This window comes from Crocodylus siamensis, chromosome 2, assembly GCF_052110815.1.
Source record: "Crocodylus siamensis isolate JL-2025a chromosome 2, ASM5211081v1, whole genome shotgun sequence".
Classification (NCBI taxonomy): Eukaryota; Metazoa; Chordata; order Crocodylia; family Crocodylidae; genus Crocodylus; species Crocodylus siamensis.
In genome coordinates, this window is record NC_143396.1 from 263582729 (window position 1) to 263606410 (window position 23682).

The 23682-nt window shown below is 43.6% G+C and overlaps 1 protein-coding gene across 3 annotated transcripts in view; it reads right to left on the reverse strand.

Annotated features, from left to right (window-relative positions):
- Positions 1 to 23682, reverse strand: part of PTPN21 (protein tyrosine phosphatase non-receptor type 21) — an 83236-nt gene that overhangs the window by 20629 nt on the left and 38925 nt on the right. For 2 of the 3 annotated variants that reach the window (XM_090033855.1, XM_090033854.1), the window contains 9 exons: positions 19267 to 19334; positions 18706 to 18776; positions 15296 to 15383; positions 12326 to 12414; positions 7632 to 7719; positions 6610 to 6689; positions 5204 to 5305; positions 4470 to 4530; positions 4082 to 4166 (listed from right to left, as the gene is read on the reverse strand). In XM_090033855.1, the coding sequence (XP_089889981.1) occupies positions 4082 to 4166; positions 4470 to 4530; positions 5204 to 5305; positions 6610 to 6689; positions 7632 to 7719; positions 12326 to 12414; positions 15296 to 15383; positions 18706 to 18776; positions 19267 to 19334 (732 nt within the window). The remainder of the gene's footprint in view (positions 1 to 4081; positions 4167 to 4469; positions 4531 to 5203; positions 5306 to 6609; positions 6690 to 7631; positions 7720 to 12325; positions 12415 to 15295; positions 15384 to 18705; positions 18777 to 19266; positions 19335 to 23682) is intronic. The other variant, XM_090033856.1, reaches the window with a different exon arrangement.

Sequence of the window (23682 nt, forward strand, 5' to 3'; positions counted from 1 at the left end):
CAGCCATATCTCCATGTTGACCACTGTTTGGCTTGCAGCAATGGAAGATTTAGAGCTACAAATCTTTTAATACACTGCACTACACAGCTGCTACCTATTGATAATATTTCTGTCTTACTTACTGGATCTGCCTTTGGCACTGTACTGATTTCTAATACAGCATGGGGAAGACTTGTGTATGGCACTGCCTCCTCTCCCTAGTCACTTATGTGAACTGATTAATAATGGCTCAGGGGAGACTTTCCCTCAACTGTTATAAGCCTCACAAAGCCTTACAGCAATTGCATCCACTGAGGACCAGGAGGATTACAAGAACTACTGGGCCACATCTGGGAAAAAATGGAAGAGACTGTAAGCCTGCTTCTGATCATCTTTCTTTAGATTTTATTTACCCCAGGGATATAAATACTCTCGATACGTACCCATATGAGGCTTGGTCTTTGTGGGCTATTGCTTTAGCACAGGGGTGGGCAAAATGCGGCCTGCGGGCCAGATGCAGCCCACCAGCCCGTTCTATCCAGCCCGCGGGGCCCCTCAAAAATTCAGAAAATGAATACTTATCTGCCCCTGGCTACCTGCCATGCGGCCCCTGATGGCTTGCCAAAACTCAGTAAGTGGCCCTCTGCCCAAAATAATTGCCTACCCCTGCTAAGGTGACAATTTAAACCAGTGCAAATTCCCATGTGGATACATTATTTTAAGGATAGCTTTTTCCAACTTTCACTTGGGTTGACAAACAGATTTTAATTAAGCAAAATAAACCAAAGTTAAGCTACTCTTAAACTGAAATAAACCAGTACAAACTCTGCGTTTAATTATTCAGGAAGCCACAACTAAACCAGTTCAACTTTACCATACAGACAAGCATAAGTGGCAGCAAAATCAGACTCACTGTCTATAAACAGATATCAGTGAAACCTGCAATAAGTGACCTTACTGACAGCCAAGGGAACAACTCCTTAAAAAATATATATATATATCAAACTAAAGTTTTCAGGAAAATCTGGGACTATTTTAAAGTATAACCAGTTATTGCTGATGTGTGTTTTACCTATCACTGGTTTCACTGTATGTAGCAAAGTACGTTATCTATTGTTTTATGCATTCAACATATATGAAACAATGGATTCCAGGCCAGTTGCTCCATTTTGTAGGAGTCACCACTTTATGTAGTTTTTGTGCATGTAGCTTTTTTTAAGCTGCTACTGGAAAACTCCTTGTCAAGCCAACCATAATCTCCTGAATGCCCTTAATGTTTCTGCTTTCTATATAGACTATGCTAATTACTCATATACCAATGGTTTCCACACTGGTTTACAGATCATGCTCGCCACAGCACATCACAAGAGTGATGGAAAAAATTGTTCCTTGTATGTCTTGAAAGTATTTGCTATTAAAAGTTTGATGGCAAGGATGCATTGTGGCGCAGCAGAAATTCTGGGTGTTGACAGTGGTTAATTGGTCAAAAAAAGTTTGGAACCATTTTCTATACTAGTTATAACAGGCAATAAAAGCCTTTCTCTTGCTTGGGTCTCTCGCACCTGACCCTTGGAAGTCTCTACTGCTTTCAGGGCCTCAGCTGGTTCCTTGCAGCATGCAGAGGAAGGAAGACACAAAGTCCATTGATAATTTATTGCTCACTGGCACCCTAGAGGTTCAGGGATATGAAGAAATTACTCAGTTCTGTTCAGTACCTCACCTCCTCAAAGTTGCCTATAACCAGAGTAGCCATCAGCTAATTTAACCTCATCCAAGAGGGATTATACCTATATCTACTGCGGTCATAATCAGTAAATCAGTGTTCATTTTCTTAGCTCCCTGTCACATACTCATATCTTTCCATAAGTAAAATTAGAGCAAACACAGCAACAAAGGCAATACTGGGGGCCTGAATCACATTTCTATGACTTTTTAAAAAAACTGTAGGTGTGCAAAGGGGCATCAGAGTATAATGCAACGAGCCCTCATTTTAAGGTCATAGATTCAGATGTTGGGGTCGGAAGGGACCTCAATAGATCATTGAGTCCAACCCCCTACATAGACAGGAAAGAGTGCTGGGTTCAGATGACCCCAGCCAGAGGCCTATCTAACCTCCTCTTGAAGACCCTCAGGGTAGGGGAGAGCACCACCTCCCTTGGGATTCCATTCCAGATTTTGGCCACTCTAATAGTGAAGATCTTCCTGATGTCCAGTCTAAATCTGCTAGCTTACGGCCATTATTTCTTGTGACCCGAGGTGCTCTGGTGAGTAGAGCCTCACCAATTCCCTTCTGCACCCCCATGATGAATTTATAGGCAGCCACAAGGTCGCCTCTCAACCTTCTCTTGTGGAGGCTGAAGAGGTCCAGGTGCCCTAGTCTCTCCTCGTAGCGCTTGGCCTGCAAGCCCTTAACCATATGAGTAGCCCTCCTCTGGACCCTCTCCAGGTTATCCACATCCCTCTTGAAGTGTGGTGCCTAAAATTGCACACGGTATTCCAACTGCGGTCTGACCAGTGCCTAATAGAGGGGAAGTATCACCTCCTTGGTTCTGTTTGTCATGCATCTGCTGATGCATGATAAAGTGCAGTTAGCTTTGCTGATGACTTCATCACACTGATGACTCATGTTCATCTTGGAGTCCACTAACACTCCGAGATCCCTTTCTGCTTCTGTGTTACCAAGCAGGTCATTTCCTAGGCAGTAGGTGTGCTGGACATTTTTCCTCCCTAGGTGCAGCACTTTGCAATTCTCCTTGTTAAACTGCATTCTATCATTTTCTGCCCATTTGTCCAACCTGTCCAGGTCTGCCTGTAGTTGTTCCCTGCCCTCTGGTGTGTCAACTTTTCCCCACAGTTTTGTATCATCTGCAAACTTGGACAGAGTACACTTCACTCCCTCGTCCAAGTCACTGATGAAGACATTGAAGAGTATCGGTCCAAGGACTGAGCCCTGCGGGACCCCACTGCCCACATCCTTCCAAATCAATACCGACCCATCCACCACCACTCTCTGGGTACGACCCTCTAGCCAATTTGCCACCCACCGGACTGTGTAATCATCCAAGTCACAGCCTCTTAACTTGTTCACCAGTATGGGGTGAGATACCATATCAAAGGCCTTCCCGAAGTCTAAGTAAATTATATCTACTCCTACTCCTGCATCCAGGTGTTTTGTAACCTGGTCATAAAAAGAAACTAGATTAGTCAGGCATGATCTACCTGCTACGAACCCGTGCTGGTTTGCCCTCAGCATAACTTTTCTTGCTGGGCTCTCACATATATGAGCCTTAATAATCTTTTCGAAGACTTTGCCAAGGATGGAGGCAAGACTGACTGGCCTATATTTGCCTGAATCCTCCTTCCTCCTTTTCTTGAAAATAGGGACCACATTGGCCCTTTTCCAGTCCTCTGGGACCTGGCCCATGTGCCATGAGTCCTCAATATTCTTGCCTGCGGCTATGCAATGACATCAGCCAGTGCCTTCAGTACCCTCGGATGGAGCTCATCCAGGCCTGCCGACTTAAATGCATCCAGTCCTTCCAAGTGACTCTGCACCATCTCATGGTCAACACTTGGTAGTCTGGTGCCCAGCTGTTGCCCTTCTACAATCTCATTGTGAGACTTGTCTTGCCCCTTGTTTAGGAACACTGAGGCAAAGAACTCATTGAGGAGTTCAGCCTTGTCCCCCGTCTGTCACCAACTGCATTTGTCCATTCAGTAATGGTCCTATACCTCCCTGGGCCTTCCTTTTACTCCCTGTGTATCTGAAAAACAATTTTTTGTTATCCTTAACTTGGGATGCCATCCTCAGTTCCATGGTAGCTTTGGCCTTTCTAACTGCCTCCCTACAACTTTGAGCTGAGGAGGAATCTCTCCCCGTTTCCACTGCTTGTATGCCCCCCTTTTTGCCCTTAGGCTGTTCTAGATTTCTCTGGTGAGCCAAGGAAGCCTCTTGGCCCCTTTTCCCCAGTCTTTTTTTACTTCCAAAATCGTATAAGGTGGTGTTATTGTAAATGAAAATTGGCACTTGTGTGGTTTTAATGATTGCATCTGTATGTAGAATAATTTAAGAATTAAACATTGCAACCACATTTTAATTTACCTTGGGATGATGTATATGGTTCCGTGTAGTGTCCATTGTAATGCAACTGAGGTGGTGCTGGCATCATGTAAGGCTGTGGCTTAGGCTAAAAAAGAAGGTTTTTAAAAGTAGTTAAAATCTACAGGACACATTAAAAAGAAGAATGAGGGGCTATTCTAAAATGAATTCTCTTAATGTTAAAGCATAAAATATTGGTTCACAGGACCAGAAAAGAATAAAAGCCATCAATGTAGTGAGACACTTAGAACAGTCTCCAACACACACTGGAAGATTTTAAATTGAAAACTGAAGTATCCAAAATAATTAAAATAGTGTTGGTAGTAACAGTAGTTAAACATAGACAATAAGCAAGAGTGGGCTCAACTGTGAGACTACTTGATATACATACCAAAGACATCCTGGAAGAAGACCGTCTTCTAACTGGATTCACTGTAACAGTCTGGGTTTGTCTATAAAGAAAGCCATATGGTAAGCTAATTTTTTTAGAACACTTTTAGATCCAGTCCTGCTAGGTGCTCATGACCTCCATTCAGGGCAGCAGCAGTACTTGGAATTAGGCCCTATCTTGCCTCCCACCAGTCCCAAAAGGAAGGCCTATATGCTCAAATCACTATCATTGTTAGAAAAACCAGCAAGGAAAAAAAAAAAGGGTGAGGAGGGACCCATTTATTTCCACTGCTTCTTCTCTTCACCCTCCTCTCTAGGCTGTTCTTGCACAATGGGCTTCCCTAGTAGCCATTTTCCTATGGTCATCCACTAAATTCAAACCCCTGTGCTACCCTGCAAGCTCCCTGGCCAGGATGGTTGTCTTCATAATTACCAATAAAAAAGCCTCAACACATGCCACATTATACAAATACTAAACCACTGCCACAGCTGAATTAGGATTCTGCATCCTTGAACAAAAATTTTAGGCATGCAAATATTGTCACTATCACTAACATTTTGTATTCACCAAATAACTGAATGTTGGACTAGTCAGAAACATACAGACCATTTTCTCAACCCTGCACTGTTCCTGTACCCCATAGCTGTAAGTAAAACAATGACCAGGAGGATACCAGGGCAGTATAAACACAGGACATGCAACATCTCAGAAAGATAGGTAATTTTCCAGCTCACCCTTTGGGAAGAGTAGGACGGGAAAGGATTGGAAAGCGTGGAAAAGAAAGAATGTGGAAAGATTTCTGAGAGCCTTCCACAGGTGGAGAGTCTGGGGAATCTCTAAAGACAAGGTATATGCAGACAAAATGGAGACAGTCAACTAGTATATTGAAAAGAAAGGCACTTGTTACCAAGAGAGAAGGCATTTTAATTGAGCTTAGGCAGGTCTAAAACAACGTTTTGCAGCCTGGATAACAAGATAACCTTGCCCCTCTAATACTGCAGAATAGCAGAAAAGTCTTGAGTATCTGCAAGGAAGTTCCAAGTCTGGGAAAAATTAAGAATCACTGTTCTAAACGATTCAATTATTTTACAAAAAGCAGTTATTGTGAAAGATGAAGAATTAACAGCTGTGGAGTTTGACATTCACTATGTAACAACAGAGCAGATAACACTTCAGATAACAACACCACATGCTTCCCACAAACATACAACTTCAAATAAGAAGGTCCCCCTTTCTCTTTTCAGAGGCTGTGATGGCAATTTAGTTTCTATTCCAAACCAATCCTACAACTCTTCTGAGAGTTATAACAAGTGAGTCAATTAGTTGTACTAGAAGCTTTTGTGGCATCATCTCTTTGCTGACTTCAGCAGGCTCTGAATTAGGCCTTTTGTAAATAACTTAGTGCTTGGCTATGAAAAAAGGAATGAAATTAAGTATTCAGGGAATTAGACTTAATACAACAGTCTACCCACTGAGCCCAAATTGTTTGTCTCGGGCTTATATACATCTAGTAATTTGACAGAAAGCAAAATAATTATTTCAATGTAGAAGAGAAGACAAGAGTTGGGATCTTGATTTGTATCTGGGGAACTAGTCCACTTAAATTTAATTTACTTAATTGTATTTTATTTATTTTTATTTACTGATACTACTTCAGCTATATGGATTTTGTATCTATCTAAATGACTTCATACATTACAACCATCAACCCAGCACTTGTCAAGAAATCTACATGTACTTCCCTTGCCTAAAATAAGTCCAACATCCTTTAACAATTCAGTCAAAAGTGCATTCAGAACTCCATGGATTTCAGTACCTTGCAAATACAATAGTATTAATAGCTCACATAAATGCACACATGCATAAATGCACTTACAGAACTGAGATCCAGTAACATAAAGAATGTTATGATTTTAGTTATGTCTCCAGTTTAAAAAAACAGTCTTCTATTATAAGGGTGCAAGTGTATAATGTAAGCAGTTTCTATAATGTAAATCTTAGAATTGGCAAATAATCTTTGGTCAAAAGCATAACATGTAATTAATTACTGTAATCTACAATAAATTACAGATGATATATAACATTTACATTCATTACGGTATTCAGATGCTTGGAGTCCTTCCAAGACTATTCTACTTACATGCTACATTTATTTAGTCTGTAAAATTTGTGTCTGGCCACACACATCCTCCACACATATTTTGCTGTTTCCATGTCTTCCTGCCAAACACACAATCAAACAAAACATGTATTAGAAAAATTATGCAGGCTCAACCCTCAATTGCATCAAAGTCGAAAGACTTTTACCACCTAGTCGCATCAAAACAAGATTTGGTTCCTCTTCATTGTGATGGGGGAAGTTTTCAAGTTTCTTAAAACCTGAGTAAATTCGCAGGCCTAATGGAACCGAAAATAACAGTCTTCTCTTGAAGACAATCTTAGGAACCATAAAACTGAACAATCTTTTATACTGTATATATCACATTCCTATGCCTTTTGGAAAAATTACAGCTTTGAAAAGGGAAACAGACATTCTTTTTGAGCCAAATTCTATAAGATGCTCAGCACTGATTCAATCTAGCAAGGCCTCAAATATGTGCTTATCTTTAAACATGTGAATAGTACCATTCACTTCATTTAAAATTAAGTACATGCTTAAGTACTTTCTTGGATTGGACCAGAATGCTCAGCACGTAAGAACATATGTAAGAACATAAGACGTGCCATTCACTGGGTCAGACCATAGGTCCCATCTTGCCCAGTATCCTGTGTCACACTGTGGCAGAGAGAGGATGACGAAAGGGAAAGTGAACTGGGCATGATCAGGGCTTTTTCCACTGTTCTTCTCTCACTTGCAGCCTCCAGCATTTCAGGTCTAGGAAGAGGTCTGAATCAAAGGCTATACAGCACCTTCTGAAAAGGGATCAAACCTTAAGTTTATTTACTTAAAGGGCTGAATTTTTAATATCGTTTACTTTGCTAGAAAATGGCTGAACCAGCCACAGAAATTAAAATGCTGTAATATTTGTGTTATCCTTACTTAAATCTATCACATATCAAATACAAACGTGAAACATATTTGGACAAAAGTAGCTTTTTAAAGTCTTTCCTGTTTTGTGGTTTGGTGATATAGAAAGACAAATTAAAAATTAATTCACTTACAGTTTGGAATTGGATGGTCTCTTCTTTATTTGCCAGCTCTAGTGCAAAAAAGGACTTGTTGTGGGACATGTTGGCAATGTCATGCCACCTAAGGACAGAAGGGAAACAGTGCAGGAATTAAGCTCTGCATTTGCATGGTATAGCAAAGGTAACCTAGGAACAAAAAGTATCTTGAGGGGTTAGGGTAGGGGTGGGCAAAACGCAGTCTGCAGGCTGGATGTGGCTTGCCAACTGATTGGGTCTGGGTCACAGGGAGATGCCCACCAACTGATTATATCTGGCCCACGGCTAGCCCTGTGGCAGTCTGCAAAGGGTCAAGCCTTGCCCATTCTCAACTGGGGAACCCTGTACTGCCCTCCTGTCCACCAATGGCCCTGGCTACCATGCATAGCTTCCCAGCGGGACTGCTCCTGGTGCTCCTGCAGCTGCCTGGATGTTCTTGGCTCCCCCATGCTCCTGCTGTGCCATTCAAAGCAGCAGCTAGCACAGGGAAAGGCAGCAGCCATGCAGATGCACATTGGGCACCACAGGCCCAGCCAGGCTGGGGGGAACTCCTGCCCTGGCATGTGGGAATCCAGCTCCAGGTCCTGGCCACCATCTATCCACTTGGCAGCTTGCAGGTGGCTGGCTGCTCACTGCACTGGGTGCGTGGGTGATTGGGTGGGCAGCATGGATAGAACATGGCCAAGAGCTGGAGCCCCATGCACTGGGACAGGAGCTACCCAACTGCAGCTTCCCCCTCATCTCACTGGGCTTGTGGTGCCTGGCACACATCCCTGTGACTTCCCGGCATAAGCTACTGCCTGGAGCAGTGCAGCAGGAGCCAGAGGAGGAGGAGGAGTCACTGACAGGGAGGGAAAGGGGGGAAGAGTGGGCACCAGCACGAGTGCAGAGCAGGCTACCCCAGGTGGGAGCAGGAGGGGCCCAGCCCCATGTGGAATGCCGCAGGGCCAGATGGGGGGTGCACAACATGCCTGCAATGCATTACCCAGGCAAGCTCTGAAGCATGCACCCCCTGCCCCCGCTTCCTTCCCCCACCCCAGCCAGCTCCTGTGACCTAGTGCGCAGGCAGACCTGCACGCCCACACATGTACACTCATCCCATTGGACACAACCCCCACACACGCCCCTGAACCCCTCAAACACACCTCCGCGCCCTCCCCCACATATAATATACAAGAGTAAGACTATTTTGAGCTCTTATGCAGTTGCCTCTAGATACACTACTTAAGAAACACAGATAAGGACAAAAATTATTTTTTGAAATAAAATTAAAATATTTAACATAATAGTAAGTAGATGTTTGATTTTTAGTATATGATTTGTTTATCTATAATTTGTTAACTTTATATCTTCTGAAAGATTTTGTGTGTAGCCCTCGACAGGTCACCAAAACTCGTTAAGTGCCCTCCAGCCAAAATAACTGCCCACCCCTGGGTTAAGTGGAGATTAATTAATATTCTTTTTGATCAATGTGAATCAAGTTTAGCAAACTGTGCAGTACCAAGGAAATAAGCAGAACACTTCTTGCCTGCCCATTAAAACTATTTTAAAAGGAAGAGGGGATATAATTACAATTCTTCAGCTGGGATAGTATCATTAATAATGTATAATGCTTCGCTATTCATGCTGTACTGTTTGTCTTTTAACGACTTGAGCTACATGAATTCTTAATTGCATCAACATCATCTCTAATTAAGAGAAAAGCAAATTCTGACATAACTGTAAGATATATAAAATTGTACGTATGCTTGACTTCTTACTCAAATTTCAACTGCCAGAAGCACTGTGCCTAAAAAACAAATGACACTGTACTACACATTTTGCACTTGGTACTACATAAAAACAGGGTAAAATATAATTTTCATAGCAGATTACAATGAAGGTGTTTTTTTGGTCCTCAGTACCTGAATTTTGATGTACCTTAATTGGTTCACAATCTTTAATGTACTTATTTATCCTCACAACCGTGAAGTAGGAAATCATCATCATCCTAGTGTTATAGACAGGGGACTGATGGACAGAGAAGGGTCAGATTTACAAAGATGGGTAAATGCTTAGAGCTGCAGAAACCACGTTTCATGTCTCATTTGCTAGACACATTTGACTATCTCACTAGCTATCCATTTCCATTTTCAGACACCAAAATAACTTGATAAATCTGATTGCAAAAAACATCTGTGGTTAGAGGTGCACCGATGCATCAGTCCAATATTGGATCAGCACCGATATAAAGAAAATTGATTGCATCAGAAATCGGCCAAATGTGGCTGATAATTTGGCTGATAAATGCCCGTGCATGTGCGCAGCTGCAGTGCAGCACCCATGCAGCAAGGAGCACAGCCTGGCAGCTTGGAGAGCTGCGTGCAGCTGGTAAATCTGTTACGGTGGAGGGGGAGGGGGGAGGAAAGGGACGTGGGGGGTGCAGATCAGTGCCCCCCGCAGAGAGGGAGGGAATGGGGCAGGGGCTGTGCTTGGGGCAGGTAACAGTGGTGCTTGAAAGGGGAAGTTACGGGGGGCCTACAGCAAAATCTGGGGTAGCTGAAGCACCCCCTGTAGCCCACCTCCCAGCGCTGCCACCACCTGCCCCAAGCGCAGCTCGTCTCAGCCCCAGCCAGAAAGAGCCTGGCACAGTGCCAGCGCCAGCTCCAGCCTGCAGCTGCAGCCCACTCTGTGCAGATCTGGGGGGCACATGCCTCCCTCCCCCCCATGCCCTTCTGAGCTGGGCAGTACCTACCCCAGCCCCATAGGCCTTGATCTGCCCCTCCCCCCTCATGCCCTTTCCTTTCCACTGCAACAGACTTACCAGTTGCACGCAGCTGTATCAGAAATCAGATCAGTATAGGCCGATATGCCTCCTTAAAAATTGGCTATTGGTATTGGTGCACCCCTGTTTGTGGTAGAGCAGGGAACTGAATCCAGGTCTCCTTGGCCTATCCTTACTCACTGCTATCAGTTCATGCAGTTAAGCTCTTTAAGATAATAGTTAAGATGTTACATCTTCCATGACTATATCCTTGAAAAGATGCTGTTTAAACAATCACTTAAAATCATGTAATTGGCAGTGAAGCAAGTAAAAATTATACAACCAACTGACAGGCTAAATCAGCTTTTGGAAATGGAACATGAGTATTTTCTGTAGATATATTACATAATGGTGCCAATTTTATTCCTACCATCTTTGCCCACTTAAGGAGTCTGTGGGACAGTAAACATTTCCAAATGTATCTTTAGTTACTTCAAAAACAAATACACTTTTTGGAAAGCAAAAGTAATTTTCTGTGATTGTGATGTGTACAAGAATATGTAGGAAAACAGAACTATAAATCTTGTAATCTAGTGCAGCTAGGCCCCCTTGTATGGAAAAGAAGGTAAAAGTTAGATGCTAGAAAAAGAATTCTTCATGTCTATGTTGGATACATGAAAATAAATGCAAGACAAAATTATACATGTAAGAAGCTGAAGTCTGAGAAGCAACATGTATTTAACTATTGATCAACTATATGAAGATAAGGGGAAAAGCTGAAGCCACTTAACTTCTGGCAATTTTTTCAAGAGAAAAAGAATTTTTATTGACGATACTCTATACACTCTTAGGGCACCTATAGATATGCAATGAGACTACTCCAACACACTTAATCGAGTCTGCTAGAGCATGGTAATTACCACGTTTCAGCAGAGTCCAGCATGAAATGTATTAGCATCCCCATGCTAAAAAATGGTGGTAGTGGGGGCACTTTAACTAAAGCTCATTTGATGATACACATGATGCTGTTGGAGCTGCTCTAATTAAAGTGCCCCCCTACTTCCTGAGCACGTGTATAAACGCCCTTATAGCTTATCTGATAACTTCCAATCTCACACAACTGTACAACTTGATGTAACATCTTCAATATACCTCAGACAGGCAAACCCATAAGAGGGAAATACTGTCTTCACAAAGCAATTCAAAATACAGAACCAAATCCTTATAACTACTAGCAGGGAAAGCCAGAAAACCCAATAGAGCTGTTTCTGTTCTACTGTATACAAAAACAGTCCAAAGCACAGTAAAACCAAATTTTACAACAGCACTCCCTGCAAGAGCATAAAAAGGGTGCCTGGCATGAGCAAGGACAGGAATGACAAGATAGCAACTATGGAAAGTCACTAACCAAAGCTCCCAGCATACAGGCAGGTTGCTACCTTGGACCCTGACAGAGATCCACAGTGCATGGGCCACTTACTCAAGAGTTTTATAAGGTTTGCAAGATTTGGCTCTTAATTAAAATTCAATCTCCTCAGATGAAAACCACCAAAAACAAGGTATACCTGGCCACAATAACACTAAAAGCCAATAAGTCTCTAGATGTGTAGCTACTAGATTCTCATTCAATAGGACAAATTCTGTTCACTGATGCATACGTGCATCTCCTATTGAAGACAGTAAAAGTAAAGTGATACTTCCTTTTCAAGTGTATTTTTTGTTGAGAAAGTTTAGCAATTGCAAATACATAATAAATTTAACAGGGCTTAAATTGTAGCAATTACACAAACAAAATTTGAATTGACCTCATATATATTTAAAGCTGTGAAAAGCACTGCAAATGAATAAAAATGCTATTTCTCAAAGATGCCACCAAAGTAGCTGAGGCAGCACATCAAATGACATTTGTAAAATACTCTGTGTTATTCTTATGGGGTTTGACACTTACCTGAATACAACAGGAGGCCGACCATTTTTGTGTTTCACAAAGACACCGTCAAGACAAGCTCCAACGAATATGTCGCTTCCCTGACTGTCCTGCAAGTAGTAGCCAGAAATATAGCAAGTACAAGAAAAAAAACTCTTTGGATGCCTGTCTGTGTGCGAGGACACTGCTCTGATGCACTGTAATTATAGCGCATTGGAGCAGACTCAATTAATCAAGTCTAATTAGCGTGTTCCAGCAGCTTCTGTGTCTCATGTATTCAGTGTTCCCACTCAGCTTTAGTTAAAGCACCCCTGCTGCCATTTTCAAGTGCAAGATGCTGAATACACAAGCTGCAGGCACTTTAATGAGAGCGGTTCTCAGAGCCACTGTAATTAAAGTGCCTCCTCTCCTCCCCCAACCATGTTTCAGGGGTATAGATTGTAGCCATGTTGGTCTAAGGACATAGGCAGATAAGGTTCTTTGGACAAATATGATACCTTTTATTAGACCAACTCAAATAGTTGGAAAAATTCTTCTTTGCAAGCTTTCAGGTACCAGGTACCCTTCATCAGGCTGAGGAAGCATATGCAGTTGGTCTGTGCTCTTCCTGGTTGGAATAGTAAAGCAGCAAGAGGCCAGAACATATGCAAGAAAGCCAGCCAGAGAAAATGTAAATTGGGCTAGTCAGTGGATGAGAGACAGACAGGGGTGGGAAGGAAGGGGAATGAATGTTTCTTTCTTGCATACGTACTGGCCTCTGGCTGCTTTACTATTCCATCCAAGAAGAACACAGACCAATTGCAGATGCTTCCTCAGCCTGATGAAGGGTACCTGTACCTGAAAGCTTGCAAAGAAGAATTTTTCCAACTATTTGAGTTGGTCTAATAAAAGACATTGGATTTACCCAAAGAATCATATTTAACGATTTCTTTGCCTCCATTTTCCTGGGCAGAGACTGGAACAGCCACCCCCACTCTGGACCCCCCTTACACCCCAGGGGAGGTGCATCTAGGCCAAGGAGGAACTTGTTAAGGAACTTCTGGAGGGACTGGATGTATTCAAATCAGCTGGTCCAGACGACCTCCACCCTTGAGTACTGAGGGATTTGGCTGAGGTCACTGCAGGACCCCTGGCACGGCTTTATGAGCACTCATGGTAGTCTAGTGTAGTGCCAGAGGACTGGAAGACGGCCAACATGGTTCCCATCTTCAAAAAGGGGAGGAAGGAGGACCTGAGAAACTATAGGCCAGTTAGTCTTACCTCAATCCTGGGCAAGCTTTTTGAGAGAATTATTCTGGCACATGTCCATGAGGGGCCAGCAGGGGAGCTTATGCTTAGGGGCAACCAACACGGCTTCATTAGAGGCAAGTCTTGTCAAACCAACCTGGAGGCCTGCTACGACCAGATCACCAGATCATTAGATGCAGGGGTAGCAGTGGATATAATCTTCCTGGACTTTTGGAAGGCTTTTGACACTGTCTCTCACCCTGTTCTCATTAAGAAACTGGGGGGCTGTGGTGTAGACATGCACACAGTCAAACGGGTCGCCAACTGGCTGGAGGGCCGCACCCAGAGGGTGGTAGTGGATGGGTCCTTCTCAACCTGGAAGGACGTGGGCAGTGGGGTTCCGCAGGGCTCGGTCCTTGGGCCCGCACTGTTCAACATCTTCATTAGTGACTTGGACAAGGGGGTGAAAAGCGCTCTGTTCAAATTTACTGATGACACTAAGATGTGGGGGGCTTTGGGCACCCTAAAAGGGAGGAATAGACTGCAATCAGACCTAGACAGGTTACAGGGGTGGGCGGATGAGAATAGGATGGGATTCAACACCGACAAGTGCAAGGTGATGTACCCGAGGAGGAACAATCAGCACCATACCTACAGGTTGGGGAACTCCCTTCTTGTCAGTACAGAGGCAGAAAAGGATCTTGGAGTCATCACTGATGCCAAGATGAACATGGGCCGGCAGTGTGGGGATGCAGTCAGGAAGGCCAACCGCACCTTGTCATGCATCCACAGATGCATCTCAAGCAGGTCCAAAGAGGTGATCCTTGCCCTCTATGCGGCACTGGTCAGGCCGCAGTTGGAGCACTGCGTCCAGTTCTGGGTGCTGCACTTCAAGAGGGATGTGGACAACATGGAGAGGGTCCAGAGGAGGGCCACCCACATGATCAGGGGGCAGCAGGGCAGGCCCCATGAGAAGAGGTTACGGGACCTGAACCTGTTCAGCCTCCACAAGAGAAGGCTCAGGGGGGATCTAGTGGCCTGTTACAAACTAGTCAGGGGGGATCAGCAGGCATTGGGGGAGTCCCTGTTCCCCCAAGCACTACCAGGAGTGACCAGGAATAATGGTCACAAACTGGCAGAGGGTCGATTTAGGCTAGATATCAGGAGGCACTACTTCACAGTCAGGGTGGCTAGGATCCGGAACCAACTTCCAAATGAAGTGGTGCTGGCTCCTACCCTGGGGGTCTTTAAGAGGAGGCTAGATGTACACCTTGCTGGGGTCGTTTGACCCCAGTACTTTTTCCTGCCATGGCAGGGGGTCGGACTCGATGATCTGCTCAGGTCCATTCTGACCTTAGAAACGATGAATCTTGTCTGCACCCCCACCCACAGAGCATAAGTAAGGACGCCCTTTGTGAACAAAAGTTGCAGAAGCATAAATTATCAACTTGTGCGAGTTCACTAAAATATTCTTACAAAGGCAATGCAAGGAGGTATCTAGATTTAAATCTTTAGTTTAAGATATAACAATCTTTCCTCAACATAATGCACACATACTGGACCCCATGATAGAGCCATTCTACACCTGAATAGTCTCAGTGAAGTCAATGGGATGGTACAAATGACTACAGAGTACTAGGCCCAAAAGTTTATTTTATATTGCAGTTACCTTTTTCAATGCAAAAAACCCCCAAACATTAGGAAACAAAAAAACATTACAATGATTACCCTTAAGTTAAGGCAGAGTATCAAAGCCACCCTTACCTTTGCAGGGTAGCTCTCTTCACCATAGCCCTCCATTCTCTCCACCTCTTGCATATACAACATTTCTGCATCAGGAGGTGTAAGGCCTCTACAAATAAACACAATGGTTCATTTTAATGCAATGATTTAATTTAAATTTAATGACCTTGTATGTATTCCTCTGAACTACACTCTCAAAGCTGGAAAATCCTGAAGAAAAGCATCCAATAATTGTGAAGTCTTGCTGCTTTATATGCACCCCATGAGTAGCCCCAAAAAATCCCATGACCTTCTGGTCAACCTCCTCTTGGGCTTAGGCAACTTGACCATCTCTCCACCCTTCCAAGAAGGAGGTTCTGACTAGAAGGAGACCAGGTGACTGGGGGGGTCTCTGGCACTCCCTTGTCTGTGCACATCTCTGAGTGCAGTTAGACTCACAAGCTCCTTAGATATGTTCAGGGAGTAAAGGATGCTATTTGGAGTTCTCTTCTCAGTGACACTCCTTGGCACCCTACTTATTAGCCTATCACCTGTATTGCTGATCCTGTTTTCTCAATTGGTCCCAAAGAATTAGTTGTTGTACATTTAGTGGCCTCCTTCCAGTCACTGAAGGAGGGCTGTAGTTCCTGGTGATCCCAAACCCGCCAATGAATAACACTCTTGACTCATTTAACATGTTCCTCTCAAGCTTCCCAGAATTCTCTCTAATTTCTCTCCACTCCATTCATATACACCACTTAAATTTACCTTCTACCCTGATTCAAACCATTATCACATCCTTCTTGAAATCCATCTCGTTTCCCCATTGCTCACCTTATCAAAATTAAAAATGCGAGTACTTCCATTCAAGGAGCTTCATAATTTTGTCACCCAGCATTTCAAATATCTCTAGCACCAACACTGTGCTAGGGGTTGCACAATTTGAAAAATAACACCCACTTAGTTCTTATAATGTTCTTTCTCTTTTTCCTTTTTCTCCAATAATATCAATCTCCTCCACTTCTTTCCCCACTCCCATCTTTACTCCTCTTCCTCTACTAAACTTTATGCACAGAACAATCTCTCAGTCCAGCTATGTCACTTCAAAATCCTCTCATTAAACCCTCCTAAAGAGTTACTGTTTGTGCTGCCTCAGAACACCCACAAAACCATATCACACTTTTTCTTCACCATGGCATTAGAGGAGAAATGAGCAAGATCAAAAAATTAAAATAAACCCAATAAAGAAACCGCATCTAAACCTTTCCTCTGAGGTTTCTAACGTATTACGTTTTACAAGAATTTGTCAGTAATTTGTCTGAGCATATTTCGTACATAACAGGTAAACCTACACCTACACCTGTGCAGTGAACTAATCTATGTGAACTAATTGCAGTAAACTAATCTATTGTGTACTAAGTCATCGCCATGTAACTGTGAGCAGCTGTATGCAACAACTGCTGCAGTTACATCATCATGTAACTGCAGCAGCTACTGTACTGTTAATTAGGCTAATTGTTAATTGGAGCTCCCCCTGGATGCTGCAGCAGGGCAGAGCAAGGCATGGTGGCTAGAGCATCTTTGGTCTCAACTGCTCCCACTGAGAGCAAATTTGCTCCCAAGTGGAGGCACTTGTAGACCCCTTCCCAGATGCAGTTTACTGCACCTTATTTTATTGCACAGTTACCTTACTGTGTATTAACAGCAGTTCTACACAGTTACCTTACTGTGTAGAAGCATCTACCAAATACTACTGCTCTAACTGTGGTCACTACTTCCCTACCATAACCTGAGATATTAAGTTACATGAATGGTTTAATAAGCATTATACAAATGGAGACACCATTTTATTTTTGTCCCCCATAAGCAGCATGAAGTACAGTGGTTTCAAAACGTTTGCAATCAAGGTAGACTCCTAGAGATGTGCTGGCATTCTTTGTTTTCTGGTAAGTCTGTGCTTGTGGCAGGTCTGGAATCTTATGGAAGCTCATAGCATAGAATAGAACTATCAGCACTCTCATGCCGTCTAAATCTGACTCACCTGTGACATGGACGAACGACCTCTCTGAGAGACAGCACACTATCCTTTCCTATTTACATATTGCCAGTTAATCATACCTAGATTCTAGTGACCTGGAGACCTGTAGTCTGGATGCTCTGCTGAGATGACACAAAAGGTAGTAATTTCAGTCCCAGTGAGCCAGAATGGCCTTCAACCATAGTCACAGTGTAACATATACACTATACTCAAGTGGGGTCCCTCAAGGCTCTGTCCTGGGACCCATACTGTTCAACATCTTCATTAATGATGTGGACACTGGAGTTAGGAGTGGACTGGCCAAGTTCGCTGATGACACCAAACTTTGGGGCAAAGCATCCACGCCAGAAGATAGGCGGGTGATCCAGGATGACCTGGACAAGCTCAGCAAATGGGCAGACGAGAACCTCATGGTGTTTAACACCGAAAAATGCAAGGTTCTCCACCTTGGGAGGAAAAACCTGCAGCACCCTTATAGGCTCGGCAGTGCTACGTTGGTTAGCACTACAGAAGAAAAAGACTTGGGGGTCATCATTGACCACAACATGAACATGAGCCTCCAATGCGATGCTGTGGCTAGTAAAGCGACCAAAATGCTGGCGTGCATCCATAGATGCTTCTCGAGCAAATCCCGGGACGTCATTCTCCCCTTGTACTCGGCCTTGGTGAGGCCGCAGCTGGAGTACTGCGTCCAGTTTTGGGCTCCACAATTCAAAAAGGATGTGGAGAAGCTTGAGAGAGTCCAGAGGAGAGCCACGTGCGTGATCAGAGGTCAGGAAAACAGATCTTACAATGACAGGCTGAGAGCCATGGGACTCTTTAGCCTGGAAAAGCGCAAGGCTCAGGGGTGATCTGATGGCCACCTATAAGTTTATCGGGGTGACCACCAGGATCTGGGGGAACGTCTGTTCACCAGAGTGCCCCAAGGGATGATGAGGTCGAACGGTCACAAACTCCTGCAAGACCGTTTCAGGCTGGACATAAGGAAGAATTTCTTTACTGTCCGAGCCCCCAAGGTCTGGAACAGTCTGCCAGCGGAGGTGGTTCAAGCACCTACATTGAACACCTTCAAGAGTAAATTGGATGCTTATCTTGCTGGGATCCTATGACCCCAGCTAACTTCCTGACCTTTGGGCAGGGGGCTGGACTCGATGATCTCCCGAGGTCCCTTCCAGCCCTAATGTCTATGAAATCTATGAAACTATATATCTAACCTAATTCAGTATTATCTACATCCTTATGCTTCAAATCAATCTTCTTTGCATGCCCTTCCCTTTCTTTATAAGCACATTGATCTTGGTGTTCCTTTTCTTTATGCCTTTTTCACTCCATTTTTTACTGTCTTGAGGTTTTGAGTTTTCTTAATGTCACATGTCTGAAGTGCTTCAAAATCTCAATATTTTAGTACTCTTACCTGTACTTTTGATGCAACAAGGCCACTTTCTGTGTTGCTTCTTCCAGTATGTTTTCCTCTTGTAGCCAACCCTTAAGGTAAATACATTTTGCTTTAATGCAGTATTAGTGGATTTTCAAAGGATAAAATAATTGGTTTATTCCCTAAATAGGATCATGACTTCCATCAGAGCCTGCAGTTAGCTTATTATCAATCAACTACTATGAAAAAATATACCAAAAGTAGCTCCCTTTTCTGAGTTTTTCCCTCCATCTAATGTTTACCATAGATAAATATACGTTTTGCAATCCCTAGTGTTTATTGTGCACATCAAAGCAGTATGTCCAAATCAAGTCTCTGATAAACACTTTAATTATATCTGCAAGTGCAGAGAATCTGTGATTTGTGCTCTGATTAATTTGGGAGCACTAAACTACAGAGAGAACAAAAGGCTGCATTAAAATGCCTCTCAGATCAAGTACTGATATTTGTTGGTATAGTGTTTGCACATTTTTGTGCCTAATGAAGGGGCTCTCCAAATCATTTCCTTTCTTTCAACAGATTCTGAAAAGAAGTACTTACCACAGGAAACAAGGCAAATCTTTGTAGAAACTCCTGAGATTCATATTGATCATAGTCTCCAAAGTCAGCTAAAAAATGAAAGAGAACAGATAGGATTCAAGAATAGTATTTCCTAATTATAAGATGACCCCCAATTATTAGATTCTATATACAGAAAATTTATAAATTTGTTATAAATTTTCCAGGTATAGAATCTAATTACTGGATGTGTGCTTTGAATTTGTCCCCTTCCCACTGCTATAGCAGGGGAAAAAAAATCTAGGGAATCGGATAGCTCTTTGCTTTTTGCCCCCCACTATTTTTTTCCTCTGACAGCCCCTTCCCCCTCCCCCAGACCCCGCTTTCCCTGAGCACAAGGAAGAGACGAGAACATTTGAAAACAGTAACTTTGAAATTAAACATGACTGTAGCAATTTGCATACAGTACCCACAGACTTAGTTCATCCAGGATGATGCATGTTACCTTTTTTTTTTTTAAAACAGCTACAGGTTTTAGCACGGTTGTTTTGTAAATACACTTTTGAGCATATTTTTATATATATATATATATATATAAACACACACACACACACACGAGTTTTGTTTCAAGGGCCAAATCAGTTCCAGAACCAACTGGGCAAAACCCAATAGTCAAGTTCCAAGCTATTGACTGAGCAGAGCTCAATCATCAAGTCTGGGTGGCTCTACCACTGGGCAAGCATTCTCCCCTCCCCCAGACCCATCAGTCTAGGGCTTCAGATATTCCCCAAATCCACAGCAGGTATCCTACAGGCAGGCCCCAGGCCCAGAAGCTGTGGGGTTCAGATGCCCCCAGTCTCATTTGCTCCTAGCCAAAAGGCTGAGCAGCAAACCAGAGGGAAAGCACACGCACCGTGACCCCAATGCATGTGTGCATGGGAGGACAAGTACACGGTACAGTTATTGTAAAGAGAATGATAATGCTGCAACTGTAAACATGTGGTTTGGGCTACTGAATGAACCATATTGGTTTTGAGACAGATACGGGGGGGGGGTATGTGTGTATACACATACACCTACACCCCTTTATATAAAATATATGTATATATACACACACCTGAGGAGGGGGGATTTGTTTTATTTATATACTTACACACACACACACACACACACACACACACACACACATCAGCCTTTATATATTTTATATCAGCATTTTCTTGACCTCTTGGGCTAAAATCAAGTGATCAGCTGAAAGCCTGATCAATGCCTTAAGGGCAAAGGAGTGTGTCAGGGTATAAGGAGTAGAGGAGGGAAACCCAAAGCTCAAAACAATGGCAGTAGTGGCAAGTAACCAGGAGGTGGAAAGTAGAATGAAGAGCAGAAAAGAAAGGCTAGAGACATGTGGAAGGTGGACAATGGTGGAGAAGCAGAGAAAAAAGATGAAGAAGATAATAGAAGCAACAGCAGAAGTAGCAGCAACAACAGAGGCAGTGACAAAGAAAGTGATGGGGAGATGAACAAGGCCAAATGGAAGACAGGAGCAGAGGAGAATGTGACAGAGTGGGAACAGCAGGAAAAGGTAAGTCAGACGAGAGGCAGAAAACAACAGGAACATGACAGAATACCAGCCCACTGGGAGTGGCACAGCAGGAAGACACAGAAGATGCACCAAGAGATGTCAGGAAGGATAGGAAACTGTGGATAAAAGCAACATTAACCTGTGATGGGATGTAGACAGGATCAATGATGGACAGATATGAGTTCATAGAAATGGTACTGTTTGAGATACTGGAAGTGCAGGTGGAACATCTCACCAGCCTGATTGCTTTCCAAAACAGATAGACTTGGGAGTTAATTTACTGGAACAATGAAGAGTATGAACATTTTTGGAAGAAACATGCAGAGGAATGTGGGAGGGAGGAATTAAGAAGGATAAAGTTTATAGCAGGGGAAAAGTCAAGGGAATGAGTAATTACAGTAAGAATGTAAATGGATTTATTAGAGGCAGAAGACAGAAAGATGGATTGAATTGTATGTGTAAAGAGTAATGTGTGTAGAGAAGACGGGACAAATACGGTATTTGGACAGGGTCATGCAGGGCACAAGTTTCAAAGAGAGCAAATGAGTGGAGCCCAGGTGGGGTGCAGCACCTCCTGTCTGCAATCCAGCTGCAGCCCCACTGGGGTTTTCTAATATACCATGGGAAACCAAAGGAATGCAGCAAGGATGGGCACCTGAAGGCCACCTACACACTGCTCCCCCATGGTGTGCTACAGATGTGAAGGTAAGGGGCACAGAGCTGCAGAGTCCCTAAAATGCATGAGCTGTGGTGGGGGAGGGACACCTATTCCACAGGTGTCTCAAGACTCTATACAAGCAAGGTAAGACCCTCTGAGGAACAGCATGAATCAGAAAGGGACAGTGGGGGAGAAGAGAAGGGTGAGAGTGAAGTAGAAATGGTGGAGAAGATCCATGTGACGGAGGAGAGAAGGAGGAGTGTGTGATACTTGTAACTGAGGAAACTCAAGAAAAAACAGAAGAAAAGGAAGGGGAGTGGGAAAGAGCCCAGACAGAGGTGGGGCGGGGGGGTGGAGAAAGAAATCAAACAAGCAGAAGAAATGGAGGTAGAACAAATAAAAGCACCCAGGAGTCAGGGAGGGAAAAGGAAGAAAACACAAGGGAAGAAAATCAGGAAAAAGAAACCTGAAAACGTGGGGAATGAGACAGTCAGAGCCAGAGAGCCACTTCCCACTATTAATTCCTCCAGGCTCCAGCCGAGATGGAGGAGCTGGAGGCAGGAAGTGGCAGGGAGGTGGGGAAATAGAAGCTTTCCTGAAAGCAAAGGCAGTCAAGCAGCCTGCAAAAGTGACAGGCATGAAAGTGGGGAAGAGCAGGGGGAGTGAATCATGATGAGCAGCAGTTCTGGGAACCTTAAAAGGGACAGGCACACTCTTTTTAAAACAAGCACAACAGCACTGATTATAGAATCTATTAAGGTCTGGAGCACGCTAACAAGGAAGAGATGGCAACAGATTGAACCAATGTTAAAAAAGTAAGGAAAGCTATAATATGCCTACAAGAATGTGTGATATTAAGGGAAAGGGATTATAAGTGCTTTGAGAAAAGGTGGAGATTGGGACCATCCTGGTGGTGAGGGACAAATGAAAACAAAGTGGCTGGAGTGGCAATACGAGTCAAGAATCCAGAGGTGGAAGACATCATCAGTGGCAGACTGCAGCAAATGATACTATTAGTCAGAGGAGCAGAATTAGAAGTTTTCAACATATATACAACACCAGAGTATGGAGTGGGGTGGGAAGGAGGAAGGGTGTGTTTAAAAAGCTAGCAGTTTATGTAGTAGAAGGGAGACTGAGGATAATAGAGGGGAACTTCAGTTGCATAATAGAAGCAGGTGACAGAACAGGGGAAGGGGGAGACAGAACTTTAGACAGTAAAAACCCGAGATTGTTAGCAAATATAATAAAAGCAGAGGCTGCTTGTACACACCATGGGGTTTTAATTCAGTTTAGTTCTCCCTAAATTGAATTGGTGGTTTTTTAAAAACACCACTTCAATTTAGGGCAAATTAAACTGAACTAAACTGCTGTGGCATGTACACAAGGGTGGGGGCCTGATCCTTACCTGCCTCTTCAGCAAGGGCGGGTAGGGGGGAGCTGCTGGCAGGCCAAGTAGTCCCTGAGCTGTGTGGGGACCCCCCAGGCAGCATCCACCCACCCACTTGCACCCAGTCCAGGCAGTCCCAGGGGGCACCACAGTCACAGAAGGAAGCACTGCCCCCTGCAGCCACAGAGGTAAACACCAGGCCCCCGCACAGCTCAGGCAGGCAGGCAGGCTCCAGGGAGAAAAAAAAGAAAAAGATCAGGCTCACCACTTTTTTTTTCTCTCTTCCGTGGAGGCTTCCTGAATGGGCTGCTGCTGGGTCTTGCAGCCCCTGAGCTGTGCGGGGCCCACCAAGCTCCAAGCACGTTGGCTTCCAGCACCCTATGCACTGCTGCACTTTGTTAGGTAGCAAACTAAAACACCTCAAAGGTGTTTTATCTTGCTATGTACCAAAGTCATTTAAAGCAGAATATGCCACTGAACATGCAAACAGCACCACCATTAAAGCAGTGCAAAAGGACATTTAAGCTGCTTTAAAGGCCAGTTTTGTGGCATGTACAAAGGCCCAGATTCACTAAGAGATGTGTGGGCAGGGGAGAAAGTTTTTACTAGAACTGACCCTAGTGGAAAGAAAGAATCAAGAACTGACTTTGTGTTTGTATCAAAACAAATAGAGATAAGGAAGAAAAAAACCATAGCTGTGGCATTTAGTGATCACCAGATGCTGAGGATGGAATTGAGTCCTGGTAAGAGCTCTGTTAGATGAAGGCGAATTTGGAAGTTAAATGTACAACGGCTACAAGATGAAGGGATTATGTCAAGCATACATGTGAC